General features: G+C 29.8%; 3 protein-coding genes across 3 annotated transcripts; 1 reads left to right on the top strand and 2 right to left on the bottom strand.

Moving 5' to 3' along the window:
• The first annotated feature begins 881 nt into the window (after positions 1–881).
• LOC111416360 (F-box/LRR-repeat protein 16) lies at positions 882–6,756 on the top strand. Its single transcript, XM_023048352.2, has 5 exons — positions 882–1,676; positions 1,799–2,090; positions 2,148–2,343; positions 5,903–6,051; positions 6,111–6,756. The coding sequence occupies exons 1-5, from the start codon at positions 993–995 to the stop codon at positions 6,257–6,259; spliced, it is 1,470 nt and encodes a 489-aa protein (XP_022904120.1). The 5' UTR covers positions 882–992; the 3' UTR covers positions 6,260–6,756.
• Positions 6,757–13,039: 6,283 nt separating this feature from the next.
• On the bottom strand, positions 13,040–18,919 carry LOC111416349 (syntaxin 7). The gene is made up of 4 exons (XM_023048339.2): positions 18,790–18,919; positions 18,602–18,728; positions 13,655–14,097; positions 13,040–13,602 (listed from the first exon to the last, which is right to left on the bottom strand). The coding sequence occupies exons 2-4, from the start codon at positions 18,705–18,707 to the stop codon at positions 13,354–13,356; spliced, it is 798 nt and encodes a 265-aa protein (XP_022904107.1). The 5' UTR covers positions 18,708–18,728; positions 18,790–18,919; the 3' UTR covers positions 13,040–13,353.
• Positions 18,920–18,950: 31 nt separating this feature from the next.
• LOC111416348 (Swt1 RNA endoribonuclease) lies at positions 18,951–20,994 on the bottom strand. Its single transcript, XM_023048338.2, has 2 exons — positions 19,264–20,994; positions 18,951–19,208 (listed from the first exon to the last, which is right to left on the bottom strand). The coding sequence occupies exons 1-2, from the start codon at positions 20,669–20,671 to the stop codon at positions 19,066–19,068; spliced, it is 1,551 nt and encodes a 516-aa protein (XP_022904106.2). The 5' UTR covers positions 20,672–20,994; the 3' UTR covers positions 18,951–19,065.
• Between the last annotated feature and the right edge of the window lie 159 nt (positions 20,995–21,153).

The following is a 21,153-nucleotide window of genomic DNA, read 5'->3' as shown; positions in this document are numbered from 1 at the left end:
ACGTCTTTGAAAAATTGTCAGCCTCTGTGTAAGTGAAGAGATGCAGTTCCAAAATCGTGTAGAGTGTTAATCGTAGCAGAAGATAAGTGTCAATCTATTCTAAAGCTGAACATAAAACACCATGATCAACAGTATTAAAAGCCATGCTAAAATCCAACATTGCCAAAACAGAATTCAAGTTCAAATCCTGAGTCTTCAAAATATCATTTGCACATATTCATAGACTTAAAGATCTGTCTCATCAAAACACCAAAGATGTTCTCAATAACAACACACATTGTGAAATTATTTGGCAATATTTTCCTAGATCCACAAGACATATTAATAGGAGTCGATGTGGAACACAAAAGCAAGTTAATTTATTTTTTTCATCGGTCAGCCTAAAAAAATATGGTGTAGGAACAACTGCAGTCAGAGTCATAGAGATGCTCATTGATTAAACTTGAACATCGAGTAACAATTTCCATTGGTTACGATTACATCGCAAGAAATTCATTTTAGAAATTGTCTTCTAAATCATAACTTGTTCTTCGAGTTCCAGATAGTTTTATTGAAAGCTCTATCGACTTCCTTTGCAATATTCTCGTTTTGTTATTCGCGGTGTTTTTGAAAGTCTTAGAAAGAAAACATCTATTAATTCTAGTTTTTCTGGAAAATTGAATTGTCATTTTTCCTAAGATTCAAATGAATAAATTTGTTATAAAATCTCATTGAGTACTATAAAGTTAGGTTAAAATAAATCAAGTACTTTGAATGGGGGTGTATTATTACTGCGCCTGTCCACCACCACAGTAAACGTTTCCAACGTATTGATCCGTTCCGAAATCGCTTCCAACCCGTTTATCGACTGATGACGGGGGGGCGTCGCGACGCTCCAGTAGCGATCCGACGTCGATCTCGAACGCAACACGACCGGGGGCTGAACGCCGCGACACCCCTCTAAATGTCCTCGTGACCGATACTCGGACGGCTTTAAAATAAAGCCACCCACAATGTCTTCGATTTCCGCGCAAGGAGTCGTTGAGAGGGCATCCGCCGAACTCTCGAAACGCATCAACGGATTAAGGGGTAATAAACATCATTCGAAAAGTAGCGTCATGGAACGCGTCACCAATGTCTTTTGCGGCGGAAGCAATTCAGGAACTATGGTCACCGCACCGGAAAAACCTTCGAGGCTCCTACCGAAAACGAAATTACCATCATCGACCGTTCCCAATCAGTTCGTCCATCATCATCATCACCAGCACCATCAGGTTTATAAAACAAAACCGAGACTGCCGCAGAACTATTTGACGACGTTCGATCAACTTTTAATGGATGATAAGTTTTTGGTAAAATTTTTCTTGTATTTTACCGGTGGTGAACGGTGCGTGTTGGCGCGAGTTTGCACGCGATGGAGAGACATTCTTTATAAATATCCAAAGTTTTGGAACGGCGTTGTACCGGTGATACAATGTAGAGAACTTAGGATGGCTCAAAGTAACGAAAAAGTGCGGTTTTACTCGTCAATAGTGCGTAGGGGTTTTCGAAATTTATGTTTAAGCGGAGCTTCAGATGAGGACGCTTTAGATTTGGTCAGTTCGTTTCCAATGGCTTCGAAACACATCTATTCGTTAAGCTTGAGGTGTTCTAGTGTTACAGATCGGGGACTAGAAACACTTTTAGATCATCTCCAGGTAAATTAAATTCACCGATTTCAATTAATATGGCTTCAAATTTTTCCTTTATTTAATTTAATTAGGTCTTATTCTGTTTGTATTAAATTCGTATATAAGTAAATTTATTTTTTTTATTTCAGGCTTTATATGAATTAGAATTAGCTGGCTGCAATGAAATAACCGAAGCTGGTCTTTGGGCATGTTTAAATCAAAAAATCATCTCGTTGAGTCTTACAGACTGTATAAACGTAGCTGACGAAGCTGTTGGAGCAGTTGCACAACTCCTACCAAGTTTATACGAATTTTCTTTGCAAGCTTATCACGTCACTGACGCAGCTTTAGGTTATTTCTCACCGAAACAAAGTAATACGTTGAGTGTTTTACGTTTACATTCTTGTTGGGAATTAACCAACCATGGAATCGTAAATATTGGTAAGTTCCGTTTTAATTTACAACATAATTAGAATTAACGACTTTTTCTCTTTACAGTTCACTCGTTACCGAACTTAACTGTTTTGAGCTTATCAGGTTGTAGTAAAATCACCGACGACGGTGTCGAATTAATCGCCGAAAATCTACAAAAATTACGTTCCTTAGACCTGTCTTGGTGTCCTAGAATAACCGATGCAGCCCTAGAATACATCGCTTGCGATCTGAATCAATTAGAAGAACTTACATTAGACAGGTAAAGATAATTTTCAATTTGACGTTTGTTATGTCAAAATTGGTGTCTCGAAAGTATCGCCATCTTACGCATTTTTTCCTAAATATTGATAAATGTCAAATTTAAGTTAATAAATCAGAAATGAAGAGGTAATTTCTTCGATGTAATTTTAATTGGGTTATCGACGTTTTTCAAAGTTAATTTCCCTGCGGAAAATGTAATCTAATTTCAATTCAATTCAGATTTACCGCTTTTCTGAGTTTTAGAGTAAATCTTGTTTGATAAATCTGCCACTAGATGTCGTTCTTAAATTATTTAAAACTTCATAATTAGGTTTTACTTTAATAAAAATAAGGTATATAAATTTACGAAAGAAATACTTTATTGCGAAATGTTTCATTCATTTCCATCTTAACTGCACTTACAAGGCATGAAATTTTTGCAAAGCCTTTCCTTCCTAGTTTGCTTCATAAAGTTGTGCAGTACTGAAAATATCACCTCCATCTGAGTTACATGTTGTGGAGATTTATGTATTAAGCAGTACACTAATGTATATACTATATGACTGTGTATATTTTGGCCACATTCCAGTTTTACCCAGAGTTCACAAAATATCTACATTTTTGGACAACTTTTATCTGAAGACTCAGGTGCTTGTGCCAGTCAGACTTTTTTTGCTCCTCTCCCATTACTGCCTTGAAGTACAACATTGCCTTCGAACTTGTTAAGAAATTCGTGCTTATCTTTGAATAATCGTCGCTGTTTGTTACCTTCATTGAGGAGGAAATGCTTCGGTTTTGAATTTTGCAAGATTCCCGAAAAATTAATTAATATAGAACAATATTTATTAGAAATAAAATAAAATATACACTTTTACCTAGAAACTGATGTATAACACATGACTACAACTATTCTTAATGGAGAGATATCCAACATTTTGATTAACGGTGATTATGTAAATTCGCAATTTTAATCAAAACGCAATTAATTTCAAATAATTCCTACGAATTAGAACAATGTCTACTTGAAATAAATTAAAGTACACACTTTTAGCTTAAATTTGATGTATTTTGCATGATTATAGCTATTTTTAATTGTGAGATAATCAACAGTTTGCGTCATGATGATTTTTGGTAATTAGCAATTTTTAATCAAAATGGAATTATTTAAACCGTTCTCCAGGAAAAATTAATTAATTTAGAACAATGTTTATTTGAAATAAATTAAAGAACACACTTTTAGCTTGAATTTGATATATTATACATGATTATAACTATTATTAATAATGAGACAGTTAGCATTTTACATCATGACGATTTTTGGTAATTTGCAGTTTTTAATAAAATGCAATTAATTTCAAAAAACTCCTACGAGGTAATTAATAAAATTAGAACAATGTTTATTTGAAATAAATTAAAGTACACACTTTTAGCTTGAATTTGATACATTGTATATGATTGTAACTATTTTTAATTACGAGATAATTAACAGTTTGCATCATGATGATTTTTGGTAATTAGCAGTTTTTAATTAAAATGGAATTTTTTTAAAACGTTCTCCCGGAAAAATTAATTAATTTATAACAATGTTTATTTGAAATAAATTAAAGAACACACTTTTAGCTTGAATTTGATATGTTATACATGATTATAACTATTATTAATAATGAGACGGTTAGCATTTTACATCATGACGATTTTTGATAATTTGCAATTTTTAATCAAAATACAATTAATTTAAAAAGCTCCTACGAGGTAATTAATAAAATTAGAACAATGTTTATATGAAATAAATTACAGTACACACTTTTAGCTTGAATTTGATACATTATACATGATTATAACTATTTTTAATTACGAGATAATCAACAGTTTGCATCATGATGATTTTTGGTAATTAGCAGTTTTTAATCAAAATGGAATTTTTTTAAAACGTTCTCCCGGAAAAATTAATTAATTTAGAACAATGCTTATTTGAAATAAATTAAAGAACTCACTTTTAGCTTGAATTTGATATGTTATACATGATTATAACTATTATTTATAATGAGACAGTTAGCATTTTACATCATGACGATTTTTGGTAATTTGCAATTTTTAATCAAAATGCAATTAATTTAAAAAAACTCCTACGAGGTAATTAATAAAATTAGAACAATGTTTATTTGAAATAAATTAAAGTACACACTTTTAGCTTGAATTTGATACATTATACATGATTATAGCTATTTTTAATCACGAGATAATTAACAGTTTGCATCATGATGATTTTTAGTAATTAACAGTTTTTAATCAAAATGGAATTTTTTTAAAACGTTCTCCCGGAAAAATTAATTAATTTAGAACAATGTTTATTTGAAATAAATTAAAGAACACACTTTTAGCTTGAATTTGATATATTATACATGATTATAACTATTATTAATTATGAGACAGTTAGCATTTTACATCATGACGATTTTTGACAATTTGCAATTTTTAATCAAAATGTAATTAATTTCAAAAAACTCCTACGAGGTAATTAATAAAATTAGAACAATGTTTATTTGAAATAAATTAAAGTACACACTTTTAGCTTGAATTTGATACATTATACATGATTAAAACTATTTTTAATTTCGAGATAATTAACAGTTTGCATCATGATGATTTTTGGTAATTAGCAGTTTTTAAACAAAATGGAATTTGTTTAAAACGTTCTCCCGGGAAAATTAATTAAGTTATAACAATGTTTATTTGAAATAAATTAAAGAACACACTGTTAGCTTGAATTTGATATATTATACATGATTATAACTATTTTTAATTATGAGACAGTTAGCATTTTACATCATGACGATTTTTGGTAATTTCCAGTTTTTTATCAAAATTCAATTACTTTCAAAAAACTCCTACAAGATAATTAATAAAATTAGAACAATGTTTATTTGAAATAAATTAAAGTACACACTTTTAGTTTGAATTTTATACATTATGCACGATTCTAACTATTTTTAATTACGAGATAATTAACAGTTTGCATCATGATGATTTTTGATAATTAACAGATTACTTCAAAACATTATCCCGGGTTTATTAATAAATTTAGAAGAATGTTTAATAAAAATAAAATAAAATACACACTTTTAGCTTGAATTTGATGTATTATACAAGCTTATAGCTAGTCCTAATTACGAGATAACTACCATTTTAATTCATTATGTATTCTATTCAAAAGTGAATGTCTAAAATTTAACGCGCCTCTTCTTTGTTATATCTTTTAGATTTTCTAATTGACTCTAAGAAACACCAATTTTCTTACTTGTGACTTCTGCAAGGATTCTCTTCTCCATACTTTGTCTTACACACTTTATAACAACCCAATCTGTGATGTTCTAGAAAACACTTTATATATATATATATCTCTTAAGCATACATAACGGTGTCTTATGAGTATAATTCATAACATCCAGTGCGCCCTAAACGACATATCGCATCCATCATTGTAACAGAACGTTAAAAATCTAGATTATTATACAAAGAGATGTTAAAACTATCCTTTTGCTTATTTTTATTAACATATTTTTTTAATTTAAATATAGGTGTGTTCATGTAACGGATATCGGTGTGGGTTACATATCTACAATGTTGTCTCTTTCCGCTTTGTACCTACGCTGGTGTTCCCAATTGAGAGATTTTGGACTGCAACATTTATGTGGTATGAGAAACCTTCAAATATTATCATTAGCAGGTAAAAATAAAATTGTACCTAATCTTAATTATTTAAATTACATTCGTTATCTCTTTAAGGTTGTCCATTGCTAACATCGAGTGGTTTGTCAAGTTTAATTCAATTGAGGCACATGCGTGAGTTAGAATTGACGAATTGTCCGGGTGCTTCAAGGGAATTATTCGATTACCTGAAGGAACACTTGCCACGCTGCCTCATCGTAGAGTAAAAACAAATAAATAAGTAATAATTTTAAAAAAGTGTATCGAGCCATCTCTTTTTCTCCAGTTGTTGTTATTATTATTACGAAAAAAATCTGATACTCTAGATTCGTGCAATAATTAATAAATGAAAATTATATATTTTAATTGAAAAAATGATATGCGTCGAGTAATAAGCGTTTAAATAAAGTTCGTTTTTTCCTACTTTTTTTACGATTAACGTTTTGGAGGATATCATTTAGAAAATTAAGAAATAAATAAATCACTATACGCTTATTTATATACCCACAGGTTCTTTTTATTTTCTTGACAAGATGAAATGAATTCAAAGTTAACGAAGAAATTTGTTGGTGAGAAATGAAGAACGATCAACTTTTAACCCTGTGTGTATTATCACTAAATAGTTACTTAAAACTAAAAAAAAATCATTTGTGATGTACATAAATATTTATTGTAAGTAATTTTAAATGTTTTTTGCCAATAAATAAATAGGGTATTTTGTAAATTTTTATTCGTTTAAATTTAATCACTCTTTTAGTACTTTGGAAACTAAATTTTTGCTGATCCCTATTGAGTTGTTTGTAATTATTTATCTTAATTAATAAGATAAATAAGATAACAAGATGAATAATAAGATAAACACTTTAATTGTCTGCTTTATTGGAATTTTTGATTAAAAAGAAATCTAAAAACTTATAAAAATCTATATGTTACAGCTTAACCTTCAATTTTGGAGGTTAATTGATGATTGGTTGATATCCAGTTGGGTTTTGGAGTTGGAAAAGATTCCCCTTTTTTCTGGAAGAATTTAAACAGTTCCCGTGCGGTTATTATAAACATTTCGAAAAACTTTTATTAAAAAAATGCTCTAATTCGGAAGATACGGGACACCGGTATATGCTTTAACTCCTCTCTTGGGTAAACATACTGTATAAGGTTATCCAACTCCATATGAACGCTGTTGTTAATGAACGTATCCCCCGCAAAGGCCTTGCCGTGACGTCATTGGAAGAATTGACATTTCTATGTTTTTATTTATACAGTGTATTTCACTTAAGAAGCAATATATAAAAATATAAAATAAAATTAAAAAAATATTAAAATATAAAGCAAAATATTAACGGTTATAATTTTATTATTGTTAGGTTATCCAACTTGACTCGGTTACCATGGTGATTAAGATCCAAATATTGCAGGTGCTTGTCAAAATTGAAATTGAATTTAAGTTTTTTTAAGGAAAAAGTCTTATTTAATTGGTTTAAAAGGCTGTATTTAACTCAAAATTGGTTCATCTAGGCATCTAGGGTATTATAAACAAGGTAAGTGGATTAAATCAAAAAAAGTTTTTTAATTTATTACTCTTAATTAGAATCGATTTAAATTAACTACAATTAACGAATTTGTTATGAATGTGAGATAATCGTTTTAAAATTAATAAAAATTAGGTTAAGTGTTAAAAAAATCGGAATAAAGTTTTATTATTTTAAGGTTATCAACTTGACTCGGTTACCATGGTGATTAAGATCCAAATATTGCAGGTGCTTGTCAAAATTGACGTTGAATTTAAGTTTTTTTTATGAAAAACACATAATTAATTGGATTTAAAGGTTGTATTTAATTCAAAATGGGTAAATGGATGAAATTATAAGCAAGGTAAGTGGATTAAATAAAAAAAAATTTTTTTTAGATCAATTAAAGTGTACAGGGTGGTTCAAATTCGATGTCCGAATAGGCTAACTCGAAAACTATAAGAGTTAGAAGAAAAGTAGCTGACATGTCATGATCTCGTTTTTTAAGAAACTGCTAATGCCGAAAACCTCATAGCGCTATCGTCTTTTGTTTTTCCGCTAGAGGCCAAAATTGAAAATATCGTAAAACCCGCAAATGTAATTATCTTGGTTATTATTATAGGTGGAGTATTATAACTAAGACATTATATGGACACTTTTTTACAGAGAATTTAATGACGTAGTCAAAAAAATTTTGTCGGTTTTAGATTTTGAGATATCACAATTTTCGTTTTTTTTAATGGAAACAACCACTGATTATTCGCTAAAAAAATTCGTTATTTTTTTCTGATTACAAAAATATAGGGTTTGACAGGTCTATTTCTTATTGTTTTAGAATAAAACTAAAAATAAACTTTTCTTTTAGTGTTGTCGAAGAAATTAAATTTACAGTTTCCTGTAAATTACGGTTCTATAACTAAAAATTAAAAAAACATATTTTTGATATTTGAAACAAATATATTTGTTGAACTGTTTAATCTATATATGTTTTACACAAAAGTTGGAATAGATTGCATTATTTCACATTGTTTATTACGATTTAATATTATTTTTAAATGACTTAATAAATTATCGATAGATGGCGCTCATATGTTTTTTTTTTTTAATTCAAATAAACAGCAACATTTGTTTGTATTCAAAAATTTTCTGAAGTGTCACTTTAAAAATCCCGTTTTTAAGACCAATTACAAAAATTTTAAAACGTTTAGAATGTTACATATTAAAAAATTATTTGTTTTTAAATACCAGAACTTATCTTCGTATTTAATTGTTAACTTTTTAGATTTTACCTACCGCCCCGTAAATTACAGGAAACTGTAAATTTAATTTCCTCGACGACACTAGATGGAAATTTTATAAAAAAAGTTTATTTTTAGTTTTATTCTAAAACAATAAGAAATAGACCTGTCGAACCCTATATTTTTGTAATCAGAAAAAAATAACGAATTTAATAAGCGAATAATCAGTGGTTGTTTCCATTTAAAAAAACGAAAATTCTCATGATATCTCAAAATCTAAAACCGAAAAATTTTTTTTGACTATGTCATGAAATTCTCTGTAAAAAAGTGTCCATATAATGTCGTAGTTATAATACTCCACCTATAATAATAACCAAGATAATTGCACTTATTGGTTTTACGATATTTTCAATTTTGGCCTCTAGGGGAAAAACAAAAGAAGATAGCGCTATGAGGTTTTCGGCATTAGCAGTTTCTCGAAAAACGAGATCATGACATGTAAGCTACTTTTTTTCTAACTCTTATAGTTTCCGAGTTAGCCTATTCGGACATCGAATTTGAACCACCTTGTACAATAATTTAAGGTTAAATAACAATTAAAACTAGAACTAACACTAGATCTAGAAACAGTCGGTTGTCAACTTTAATTTTATTATTATATTCGAAATCTTCATAAAAAATCCTTTAAAATGAGTCCAAACTCGACATATTTAACTTTAATATTAATGGAAATACAATCACTTCCGGTTTGAAACGTCAACGTCAATTATGACATATTTATCATCTTCATTAAAAAACATTTAAAATGAGTCCAACGATAAAAAACGTTAAACCCGAAGTTAGCAATAATGAAGACATCAATTTAATTTTTAAATATTAATATAAGACATTTTATAAAAATTAAGAATATGTCAAAATAACATTGACATTTAAAAGCATTTTTAATGAAGATTACAAATATAATAATAATAATAAACAAGTTTATTGTTCATAAAAACCAGCGTATATACAGTGTGACCCATTTGAAAGCGGAGCACCCTCGTAAAATTTGTATTTATTATCAGATTTAGACAATTTTTTTTTGAATTGTAGACCATAAAAACTGTATCTTCGGACAAAGAATTCTGTTTTTCTTAGAAAAGCCAAGGCCTACTTTTTCACTTTTTAGGTGCTAAAAATGAAGAAATCATATTAGGACATTTTTTAGAAAAAATCTGAGTACACCACTGCATTAAGCGCCTTTTGAAATGGGTATATACCAAGTTTCATCAAAAATGGTTAGAAATTAAAACCGTTGCAGATAATTGAAAAATATTTTTTATGAATTTATTTGATCTGATCTAGTAAACCATGACAAAAAAGTTAATAAAGTACAGACAATAATACAAAAACTATTTACATTTGTTACAGATGAAATTAATTGATAAAAAATTATATTTTTCAATTATCTGAACGGTGTTAATTTGTAACCATTTTTGATGAAATTTGGTATATGCCAATTTCTAACGGCGCTTAATGCAGTGGTGTACTCAGATTTTTGTAAAAAATTTCCTAATATGATTTCTTCATTTTTTGCACCTAAAAAGTGAAATAGTAGGCCTTGGTTTTTCAAAAAAAAATATGACTCTTTGACTCTTTCTTTCTCTTTCTCGAAATCGGGTAATAAATACAGATTTTACGAGGGTGCTCCGCTTTGAAATGGGTCACGCTGTATATAAATTTGTGAACAAAAGGTAATGTTCATTAGTCTCCCATCGTTCTTCCACAAATATGTTAAAATTGAGGTTGACATTTTCATGTCATAATAGACAAATGGACAACTTCATGGCGTTCTTGCATAATGTATTCTTTATTAAAAAAACCTTTAAAATGAGTTCAAACATGACGCAGTTATCTCAAACAACAAAAAAATTTGAATAAAAGAACGTTAAACCCGAAGTTAGTAACAATGAAGATAGCAATTTAATTATTAAATATTAATACCAACCTTAATTTTTAATTTGTTTTATCTACAACTATTGAATTATCTATTCGTTATACAATTGATTTTTGACGGGTAATGACACTCATTACCCACGACAGACAAAGTGTTGAATAATGAGGCCATTATTCCACACTTCTGACACTGCCTACTAATCAAAAAATAAAATATTAACAGAAATGACAGCTTTCTTATATTGAGGTTATGTCTGAAATGTCTATCAAGTTTATTTTTTTTTCGTTTTTTTGATTTTTTTTTCAAAATTAAATAGTTGTAGATAAAGTATAGTATTCAACTTGCGTATAATGGATGTTACCCACTCAGATTACAACACTCGCTCGCTTCGCTCGCTCGTGTTGCAACTTCTTCTTCGTGGGTAACAGCCGCCATTATACGCTTGTTGAATAATATACTATTATTTTATTTTTGTTTTTGTGATAAATTTTAAGACATTTTATAAAAATTAAGAATTTGTCATTAATTTTAAAAAACTCCTACGAGATAATTAATAAAATTAGAACACTTGAAATAACTTGAACTTTGAAATAAATTAAAGTACACACTTTTAGCTTAAATTTGATATATTATACATGATTATAACTATTTTTAATTATGAGCCAGTTAGTATTTTACATCACGACGATTTTTGGTAATTTGCAGTTTTTTATCAAAATTCAATTAATTTCAAAAAACTCCTACAAGCTAATTAATAAAATTAGAACAATGTTTATTTGACATAAATTAAAGTACACTTTTAGCTTGAATTTGATGTATTTTGCAAGATTATAACTATATTTAATTATGAGATAATTAACAGTTTGCATCATGATGATTCTTGGTAACTAGCAGTTTTTAATCACAACGAATTTTTCTTAAAACCTTCTCCTGGAAAAATTAATTAATTTAGGACAATGTTTATTTGAAATAAATTAAAGAACACACTTTTAGGTTGAATATTAACTTGAAAGGTATTCTTTGAAATCTTCATGGTATGCTTGAAAAATCAGTTGAAATCTTCTGGAAATACTAAAAAATGTCTACATAAATCTTTGGGAATAACTAAAAATCGTGGACATTCGTAATAACCCCTAGATATCCTTAGAAATCCTTCCAATTTTTCAAAAAAATCATTCTAAAACTTTGGATACACTAAAAAATCCTAAGATATCCGTAAAGATCGATGGATATCTTTGAAAATGTGTCTAAATTGCTTAACATTTTTAGAAATACCCAGTTAACTATGAAAGTTATTGGAAATCGTTTCAAAACCCCTAGATATATTTGGAAATTCCTATAAAATCTTCTCAAAACTTGAAATTCTGTAGAAATCTCTGCAAAATCCTAGATAACCTTAGGTATTCTGTGAAATTTTTATGGTACACTTGAAAATCCGTTGAAATCTTTTGGAAATCTCCTGGAAATGCTAAGAAATGTATACATAAGTGTCTGGGAAGAATTAAATGTCCTGGACATTCGTAATAATCATTGGATATCCTTCTAATTTTTCTAAAAAATCTAGATATTCCTTGAAATCTCTAGAAATATTTGGTTATCTTTGAAAATTTTACGAAATTGCTACAAAATCCTTGGATGTATTTGGAAATTTTCATAAAACCTTTTAGAAAATCTAAATATCTATAGAAATCTCTGGAAACCCGTTGGATTTCTCAAAAATCCTGAGAAATTCGGATGGTATCTTTGAAAACCTTATGGGAATGCTTATATGAATCGTTGAGAATTATTAAAATCCTAGATATTATTAATGGATATCCTTTTTTCTTGGAAATTCGTACAATTTAAAAATCCTTTAAAAGCTTTCGATTTACTCAGAAATAACAGGATGTCTTTGAACATTTTAGGAAATTGTTGCAAAATCTCTAGATATATTTGGAAAATTTTGCAAAATCTTCTACAAATCGAAATATGTGTAGAAATTTCTGGAAAAAAGTTTCAATAACACTGTTCTACCACGTATGATTACTCAGTACAGGAGAATTATTTAAAAATACAAGGATATTATGTACCTTCAAGGGTTGTAATCACTTTGCATTGGGTACTTCAAATTTTAGTTTCAAGTAAAATTACTTATTAGTCCAAGTACTTTTTAATACTTGTTACTTATTACTTGGAGTAAAAATAATTTATAGTGTATATGTAACAGCTCTGCTTCAGAATAATGTATCCACAGGGACACCTGTATATACTTTGACTCCTCTCTTTGTCAAATGTCAAATTTCAGTGTACCCAACTTAATTTTTTTTTTATTAAACTAAAAAAGAATTTATTAACACATTAGTTTATTTATATCTTATACACTTTTATAATACAATAAATTGAAATAACTTATGAACTATACATATTTATAACATAACAATCTTTTTTGTTTTTCCAGAAGGGTTAAAATGAATAAGAATAATACAAGGTTTTTTCTTACTATAAAGCGAATTAAACATACAAAATAAAAATATTAACAATATCAATTAAAATGAAAACTGTTTACATTAGTTTTTTGTTATCAATTACTATTCAGTATACAATTTTTAATATTTTCCCAAAAACCATTCATTTTGTTTTTTTAGAAATTTCTTTTTCGTTCAGTTTGTTTGCCAAATTATAATAATAATAATCACAATTAAAATAACCGCCCCGATTAAACCAAAAAAGACCTTCTTCTTTCGAATTTTATTTTTATAAACACTCGCTGATTGAAGTTGTTGCGCTCCTTGCTGAACATAACTTTCCGTGCGTTCAACACTAGCCTCTATACTATCAATTAATTCGCCTTGTTGATGAACTAGCGCCCCTAATTCTTTAAATATTTGATTTACATCGTTTATATCCCTCTAAAAGGAACAATTAGATTAATATAAACAACATAATATGTACTTATTTTACCTCTATTCGTTGCATAGATTGTTCTTGTTCTTGCATAGCCCTCAAATCGATTTCTTCCTGCATAATTTGTTGTTGTTGTTGTTTTGTTGCTACATTATCTTGTAACTCAATCAATTGATCCTTTTTATGACCAGAATGTGATTCATAATACGCTTGATTTTTCATCTGTTTAACTTGATCTCGTTCTTTTTGGGCAGCACTTCTCTGAACCATTTGAAAAATGTTCAAAGTTGACGTATATTCATCCTGTAACCGTTCTTTTTGCATTTTCCGTTGTCTCATTTCCGATTGAGTAGACGGTAAAGCATTAAGATCTTTAATGTATCCATAAGTATCTTTGACGAGTTGTTGGGTGTAATGCTGGATGGAATGTAATTGTTTTTTTAATTCGGGCGAATCTTGCGGTGTTCCTATTTGATTTACCATTCTTTGCATGGATGAAACTAAATTAAAAAAAATTATTTGTTGCGAGGTGATAATAATTAAACCAAATCCTGTTGATTTTTTACACTTTATTTCAAAAGACTGATTCCGCTGATTCCCAACTTATCAGAGTTTGCACTTCTAATATATATGTTACTGTAAAAGCCCTAATTACGGTAAATAAATCCTAATATTTTCCAGTGAAACCTAACATTTACCAACTCTGAATGGTAAAAGTCCGAAATGTTTTGTGATCATCGTTCATTTCTAACTTTTACCACCATCCACTCGGTAAATCTTAGGTTTTACCGCAGAGACACGGTAAATGTCGAAAAATAGACGCATATAGATGTGTTCTCGTACTCGTGGGTTTGAACGCGCACGTTCATTTTGATTTCTGTTTGTTTTTGTTGTTCGAAAGTAATTTATGAATCGAAAGTGATATTAATTCGATATATGTGAGTGTCTTCACTGTCATATCTCAACTAATCAATCAAAACGAGTGTTAAAAGAGATTTTACGAAATAATCGACGAACTTGTAGCAAGAAGGTTTTATAACTGAAGAGCTAATATCGATAAAGAAAGAATCTATCCTGGAGCAAAAAGCATTATTGCAGTTGTGGTAGATATAAAAAATAAGGAGCTTTATCAACTGGGTACGAAATTGGAGTACTAAAGCAGCTTTATACTAAGAATCAGGTACAAAGGTCAGGTTACTCAGGTACAACGGTAGTCCCTTTGTAATTCTAAATGCCACAAAAAGCATAAAACGTATTTTGAAGATGTTTAAAAAAATACCATATAATAGATAATAATTTAAGCAATGTAAAGATTTGATAGATGGGTAATTTCATAACCAATTACATTGTAATAAATTGTTAAAATAAATGATTAAGAAATATATTGTTTTACTCTCAAAACCAACATTTACTAATTGATATTAGTAAAACTTTGCATGTACAAAACTGTATTGGTAAAAACCAAAAAATTATCTCGTTTAAAAAATCCTCGCATTTACCAACTCATGTTGTTAAGATTTACTAGTTAAACCTAAGATTTACCGCAGTTCGGGCTTTTACAGTAACATACAAGGTGTGTCAAATGTCTAGAATATAGCCAATAACTTCGCCCTTTGTGGTTTAAAAAAAAATGTTTCAAATACAAGTTTCTTTATTAATCATGGCGCATTTTTTGGCGATTTTTGCTTATTTGTATTGTTTTTTGTTTCGTTGCTATGGCAACCAACGTTGTTATTTTAAATGAGATGCATATATTTTTTTTGCATACTTTGATAGAGAATAAGTTCCTCTACACGATGAACATATCAAATCATATAGTTGTATAAGAAAAAATGTGTTTTTTGAAAGTATTAAATCAGCTAATTACAATCAAAGTAGGCGCTGAAATAACGCCGTTGACAGCTTTAAATGTCAAAAAAATACAGTTTCATCAATTATGAATCATTAATAATGCATGGTCATTGGTAGCTGTCTTTGGTCATCAACTTTTTGGGAGATTTTTAACACTTCCGGTGTAAAAGAATTTTTTTTAATATTTTGGATACTGTGGATTGTGTAATTTGTGTATCCGGGTAAATATTATTGAACAGTGTACAAACTTCACTTTGAGTCCGTTTTCTATCACCGTACCCATACAGCATTAATATTTGAATTCTTTGTCGTTCGCTTAATTGCGCCATATTTGTTTAAACTGTCATTTTTTGACATTTACAGCTGTCAACGGCTTTATTTCGACGCCTACTTTCTCGATTTTTTCGTTATACAACCATATGATTTGTTATGTTCATCGCGTAGAGGGATTTATCCTCTATTAAAATGTGCAAGAAACATATGCATCCCATAACAATGTTGGTTGCCATAGCAACGAAACAAAGAACAATGTAAACAAGCAAGTAACGCCAAAAAATGCGCCACAATTAATAAAGAATTTTTTATTTGAAACATTTTTCTTTAAAACCACAAAAGGCTATATTCCAGACATTTGACACACCCTGTATACTGGGTGGTTCAGTTTTTAATCGGGAAACTTTACTAGGATATAGTACTTGCCAAAATAACACAAGTTTTTTTTATAAACATAAGGACGCAACTCTTTTGTTTTCGAGATATGAGCGATCAAAGTTGAGTCAAATATTTACAATTTAACACCTTATTTTCAAGTTTTACACTAGAACTAGAACTAACACAAAACCTAGAACTAGAATCATTCGGGTTTAGCCGTCTTGAGAGACGTGCGGCTAAACCCGAATGTTTCTAGTTCTAGGTCTAGTGTCAGTTCTAGTTTTACACTAGCACTATCACTAGAAGTAACACAAGACCTAGAACTAGAATCATTCGGGTTTAGCCGTCTTGAGAGACGTGCGGCTAAACCCGAATGATTCTAGCTCTAGGTCTTGTGTTAGTTCTAGTGGCAGTGGTAGGTAACGCTAGTTAGTATAAGATATTACTATGTTGTATATTTTTATTGAACTAAAACTAGAACTAACACTAGAACTAGAAAGAATCGGGTCTGAAGATGCACGGCTAACCCAACCAGGAATTTACAACCCACCCTCTGCTTCATGCCCAATCTGTAGAATTTCTACACAAAATTTAGAAATAAATCAATAAAGTAGGTGCATCCGAACGTAAAGTTTAAATAGAGGAGCCCTACCCCCTTCTAAAAAGATATGTCGCATCTGGGTGACAAAGAATTGAGTGTTGTAGCAGCATTGAAGGGACACAGAAAGATATCACTCAACAGAAGAATAGTTTCAGTAAATAGTCTGTTGGCTGAAAGTAGTATTGTAATTTCCAAGCACTTAGTAGTGTTTTGGCAGCAGTATATAGTCTTCTGAAAGCATTAAATAGTCTTTGCCAACAATATCTAGCTTTCTCCAAGCAATTAGTAGTCTTTAAACAATATTTAGCATTCTGTAAGTAATTAATAGTTTTTTGGAACAGTATCTTGTCTTTCCAAGCAGATAATTGTTTCTCCCAGCAGTATTTAGTCTTCTCCAAGCAGGTCGTAATCTTTTCTAGTAGTATATAGCGCTCTGAAAGCAGTAAGTAGTCTTATGGAAGCAGTATCTCGTCTTGTCAATCAGTTTGTAGTTATTTGTTAGCAGTATCTAGTCTTCTCCAAGCAGATTGTAATCTTTTCCACCAGTATCTAGCATTTTGGAAGCAGTAGGTATCTTTTTTTGAGAGCATATCTCTTCTCTCCAAGTAGTTATTAGTCTTTTCCAATAGTATTTAGCATTCTGGCAGCATTAGATAGCTTTTTGGGAAGCATATCTCTTCTTTCCAAGCAGTTATTAGTCTTTTCCAGCGGCATCTAACATTCTGGAAGCAGTAGATATCTCTTTTCCAAACAATTATTAAAGTCTTTGAAAGCAATAAGTAGTCTTGGAAGCAGTATTCCGCCTATACAAGTAGGTCGAAACCTTTAACAGCAGTGTTTAGCGTTCTGGAAGCAATAGGTATTATTTTGAAAACAGTATCTAGTCTTTTCCAAGTAAGTTATGGTCTTTTTCTGCAGTATGTAGCATTTTAGAAGCAGTAGGTAACTTGTTGAAATAGTATTTCCTCTTTCCAAGCAGTTTTTAGTCTTTTACTAGCAGTGTTTAATCTTCTGATAGCAATAATTAGTCTTTTGCCAACAATATCTAGCATTCAGGAACCAATAAATTAAGAGGGGGTAGGGCATCAGGTATAGATTTTAGGTTATCTTTAGTTTATAGATGGTAAACAACGACATTTTAGTCGTTGCGTCGAAAATCTAAGAAACAACCGTATTTCACCCGAAAATATACATTTTAACCTAATGTGTTGCAAAAATATATGGTTAGCACAGTCGATGACGTCACAAAAAGTGACGTGACGTCGAAACTTTAACGTGATTTATCGGTTTTACACTTTTCCGCGCTTTTTTTTAGTTGTAAAGGCTTACTTGAGTGATTTCCCATCGATTAAAAAAGAAATTGTCGATTTTTAAGCGACATGATGAGTCTCAAATTTAAAGTCCATAGCTTAAGATAATAAAAACTTTGTTTATTTGATAAGTATGGAGTGATTAATAAATAATTAATAAATTGATTTAATCTTAAATTTTTTACTTTCTTCTTCATCATTTTTTAAGCTTATACTTACTATCTACTTCTTTCAAGTGATCATAATATTGTTGTTGGATAGTTTTGATTTGTTCTTTATATCCCAATTTTTCTCATCACTCCAGTATTCTTTAAAAAATCTGTTTTCTAAATTTTGGAGATACAATTCTTTACCTCATTAAAAAATGGAGATACTGCTTTTTCATAAATACAATAACAAGTAATCAAGAAACATAGAGTTACAATTTTTTATCATAATAACAAACCAAATGTATGTAGTTTGAAAATGATATTAACTCAATATTGGGTAAAATTGGAGATACAACTGTTTATCTCTCTACTATAGATATATGAGGTAAAACATCACTTTACAACATATTAAATCGGTTTTTAAATGATATTTTTTACATACCATTCTGTGATATCTTTTGTATACTAGAACCAATCGTTTGGGCGAGTTTTTGAAAATCCTGCTCTCTGTTCTGCCCCCCATTATGATAAGAAGAGAAACTTTCCATGGTGTCGCACCCTTTAAATCGCTACAAAATTACCAAACACATGTTAAGATTTAAATACGTAAAAAGTAATAAAATTATTCACCTTTGTTACGAATATTCGTTGCAGATCCTAGCTAAACTTAATCAAATATCAGATAATCGATTTCGTTTGACGTATAATTCTGACTCACGACAACTATGAAAACAGATTTGACATTGACAGTTAAATAAACCGAGTGAAGTTAGTCACGCAAAAAATTTAAATAAAGAAAAAAATTATTTATTCTGTATCACTTCGCTTTATAAGCGTTAAACAAAACTATAAAAATAACAACAAAACTCTATATTCGTTATTAATAATCGTCAGTTCCAAATGAGGTTATTGAAGAATTTTTTGAATCTCAGAAATGCAGGATTTCATTAAAGATTCGTGTGGCGAAAGGCAGTTTTTGAAATAAACGCAGAGTGATAAAGTTATTTTTACAAATTCCTCTTGTTCCGTTAAAGATAAATCACCCATATCTAAAAAATTAATTAAATTAATAAATAAATAATAAGGAAAGGTGGTTTTTATTACTTTTATGTAACCTGAGATATTCCAATAAATCATCCACAGTTTTTAAACACTGTTTTTGTGTGATTATAAGGGAAAAAACCGGCACCCAAAATCTTTTAATATAATTAAGACACTCTTGGAGTGTCCAAGGGGGTTCACTAACAATTTTATAAACGGTATTTCCATAAGCTTTCTCTAATTCTTTCTTAATTATTTCAGTGCATGCGTTTGTAAAAACGGTCGTTATTCTTGTAATTGGTGGCTCATTTGTTTGGATGAACCCCTGATTATTTAAATTAAACACGTCACTTTTTAAATGACTCATGATTGTTTCCGTAGAACATGCTTCAATTGAATGTATTAAAAGTTTGCTTCGTAAATTTTTATCGTTCGATAACAAAACGATTTTTGGTTGGATTTGTTGCAATTTTAAGCAACAAAATAAAATGTTATCATCGGCGTTTGAATTTGAAAAATCATGGGATAAAGCTTCGTGAACTGTTTGTCCTTTTAAAGTTCCATCTTTTCGCATTAACATCTCATTGATAAATGTTACAGCTTTTTTGGCTGCTGTTTGAGTTATTTTACCACCTCCTCTTCCATCTTTAAAGTAATCTAATTCTTGAAAAACCATCCAAGGCACATAAACAACCAGTTTATTGTCATTCTTTGCTTTGCAAATGTCTTTAATTAAATTTAAATGTGAAATAAATATGTTTGTGTCAACTATGATATATAAAATGTTTTGTATTGGGTTGGGGGAACTTGGATTTTCGTTTAATAGGTGTAAAAACTTTGGATTTGGTTTTGAATGAATTGTTTCTCGAAGTTTTTTTATGTCTGCTTCTAATTGTTCTTCATCTATTGGACTCCAATCCATATCTTCCATTAGATCCATTTCACTATGATGCAAAAAGCTTTTATTGTAAGAAAGCTCCTTATTCTTAATACTTTTATCATCAGGTATTTGCATCAAAGATTCACTTGTGAGTATCGAAGCATCCACAAATTTCTTTTCTTCCTTGACTTTACAAATATTGTCAACTCTTGTTTCCCTTATACTTTCACGAACTTTCTTTAGTCTATCATTAATGGTAATCTTTGGGGGGCTATTAATATTACTCCTACCTACATTTTGACTCCTCCCTTGGGAGGAATTATCAAACACTTTATGGACTTTAACAATTTGGTCTTTCTTTTCATTCAAAGCCTGTCGGTATCGTTTCAAGCGGTCGTTAGCCGAATACGGTTGCAGTAAATTTTCGCTACCTTTGCTTCGTTTTATCGGTGTTTCGTTGTAATCTTCGCATTTTCTTTTTACACCGGATCCACGAGGTGTTGAAGTGGAAACGTTATCTTCCGCTTTACGTTCCGAATTCCGTTTTTTATCGCGATTACGTCTAGTTGGTTTCAAAATTCTTCTATCCATTGCGAATTTTATGCGATTTATCGAAAGGTGAAAATATCATGATTTTTTTTTGAGGTTAGTTTTTTGTGCTACCTTAAACAAATGTGAAGTTGATCGCGAATTAAACCTAAAACTACAAAATAATTAATACATAACGAAATTGATGTTTCGAAGAATAAATTAATTAATTTTTCGTTTTAAATAAACTATATATATAATTAAAGAGTTAATTAAAGAGATTTTTTTAATTAAATTTTTGAGTTGGTACTTTTTAGTCAGCTGATTAAGGAAATTAACTGTTACTTGTCAATGTCAATTGGAAATGTCAGAATCCAAATTTCGCAAAACTTATGGAATCTTGTTATTGAAAGATAACGGGAACAAATAGATTGTTGTTGTTTTGAAATCAGCGAAATTTGGGGTTTTAAATAGTCGGTGAAAACATGTGCGACAAAAAATCGGCGGTTTAGTTCTTTGTTTATTGGACTCGAATTTCTCAACCC

This window comes from Onthophagus taurus, chromosome 1 (genome assembly GCF_036711975.1).
Source record: "Onthophagus taurus isolate NC chromosome 1, IU_Otau_3.0, whole genome shotgun sequence".
NCBI lineage: Eukaryota > Metazoa > Arthropoda > Insecta > Coleoptera > Scarabaeidae > Onthophagus > Onthophagus taurus.
Note: the sequence above shows the minus strand (reverse complement) of the source record. Positions and strands in the feature narration are given on the sequence as shown.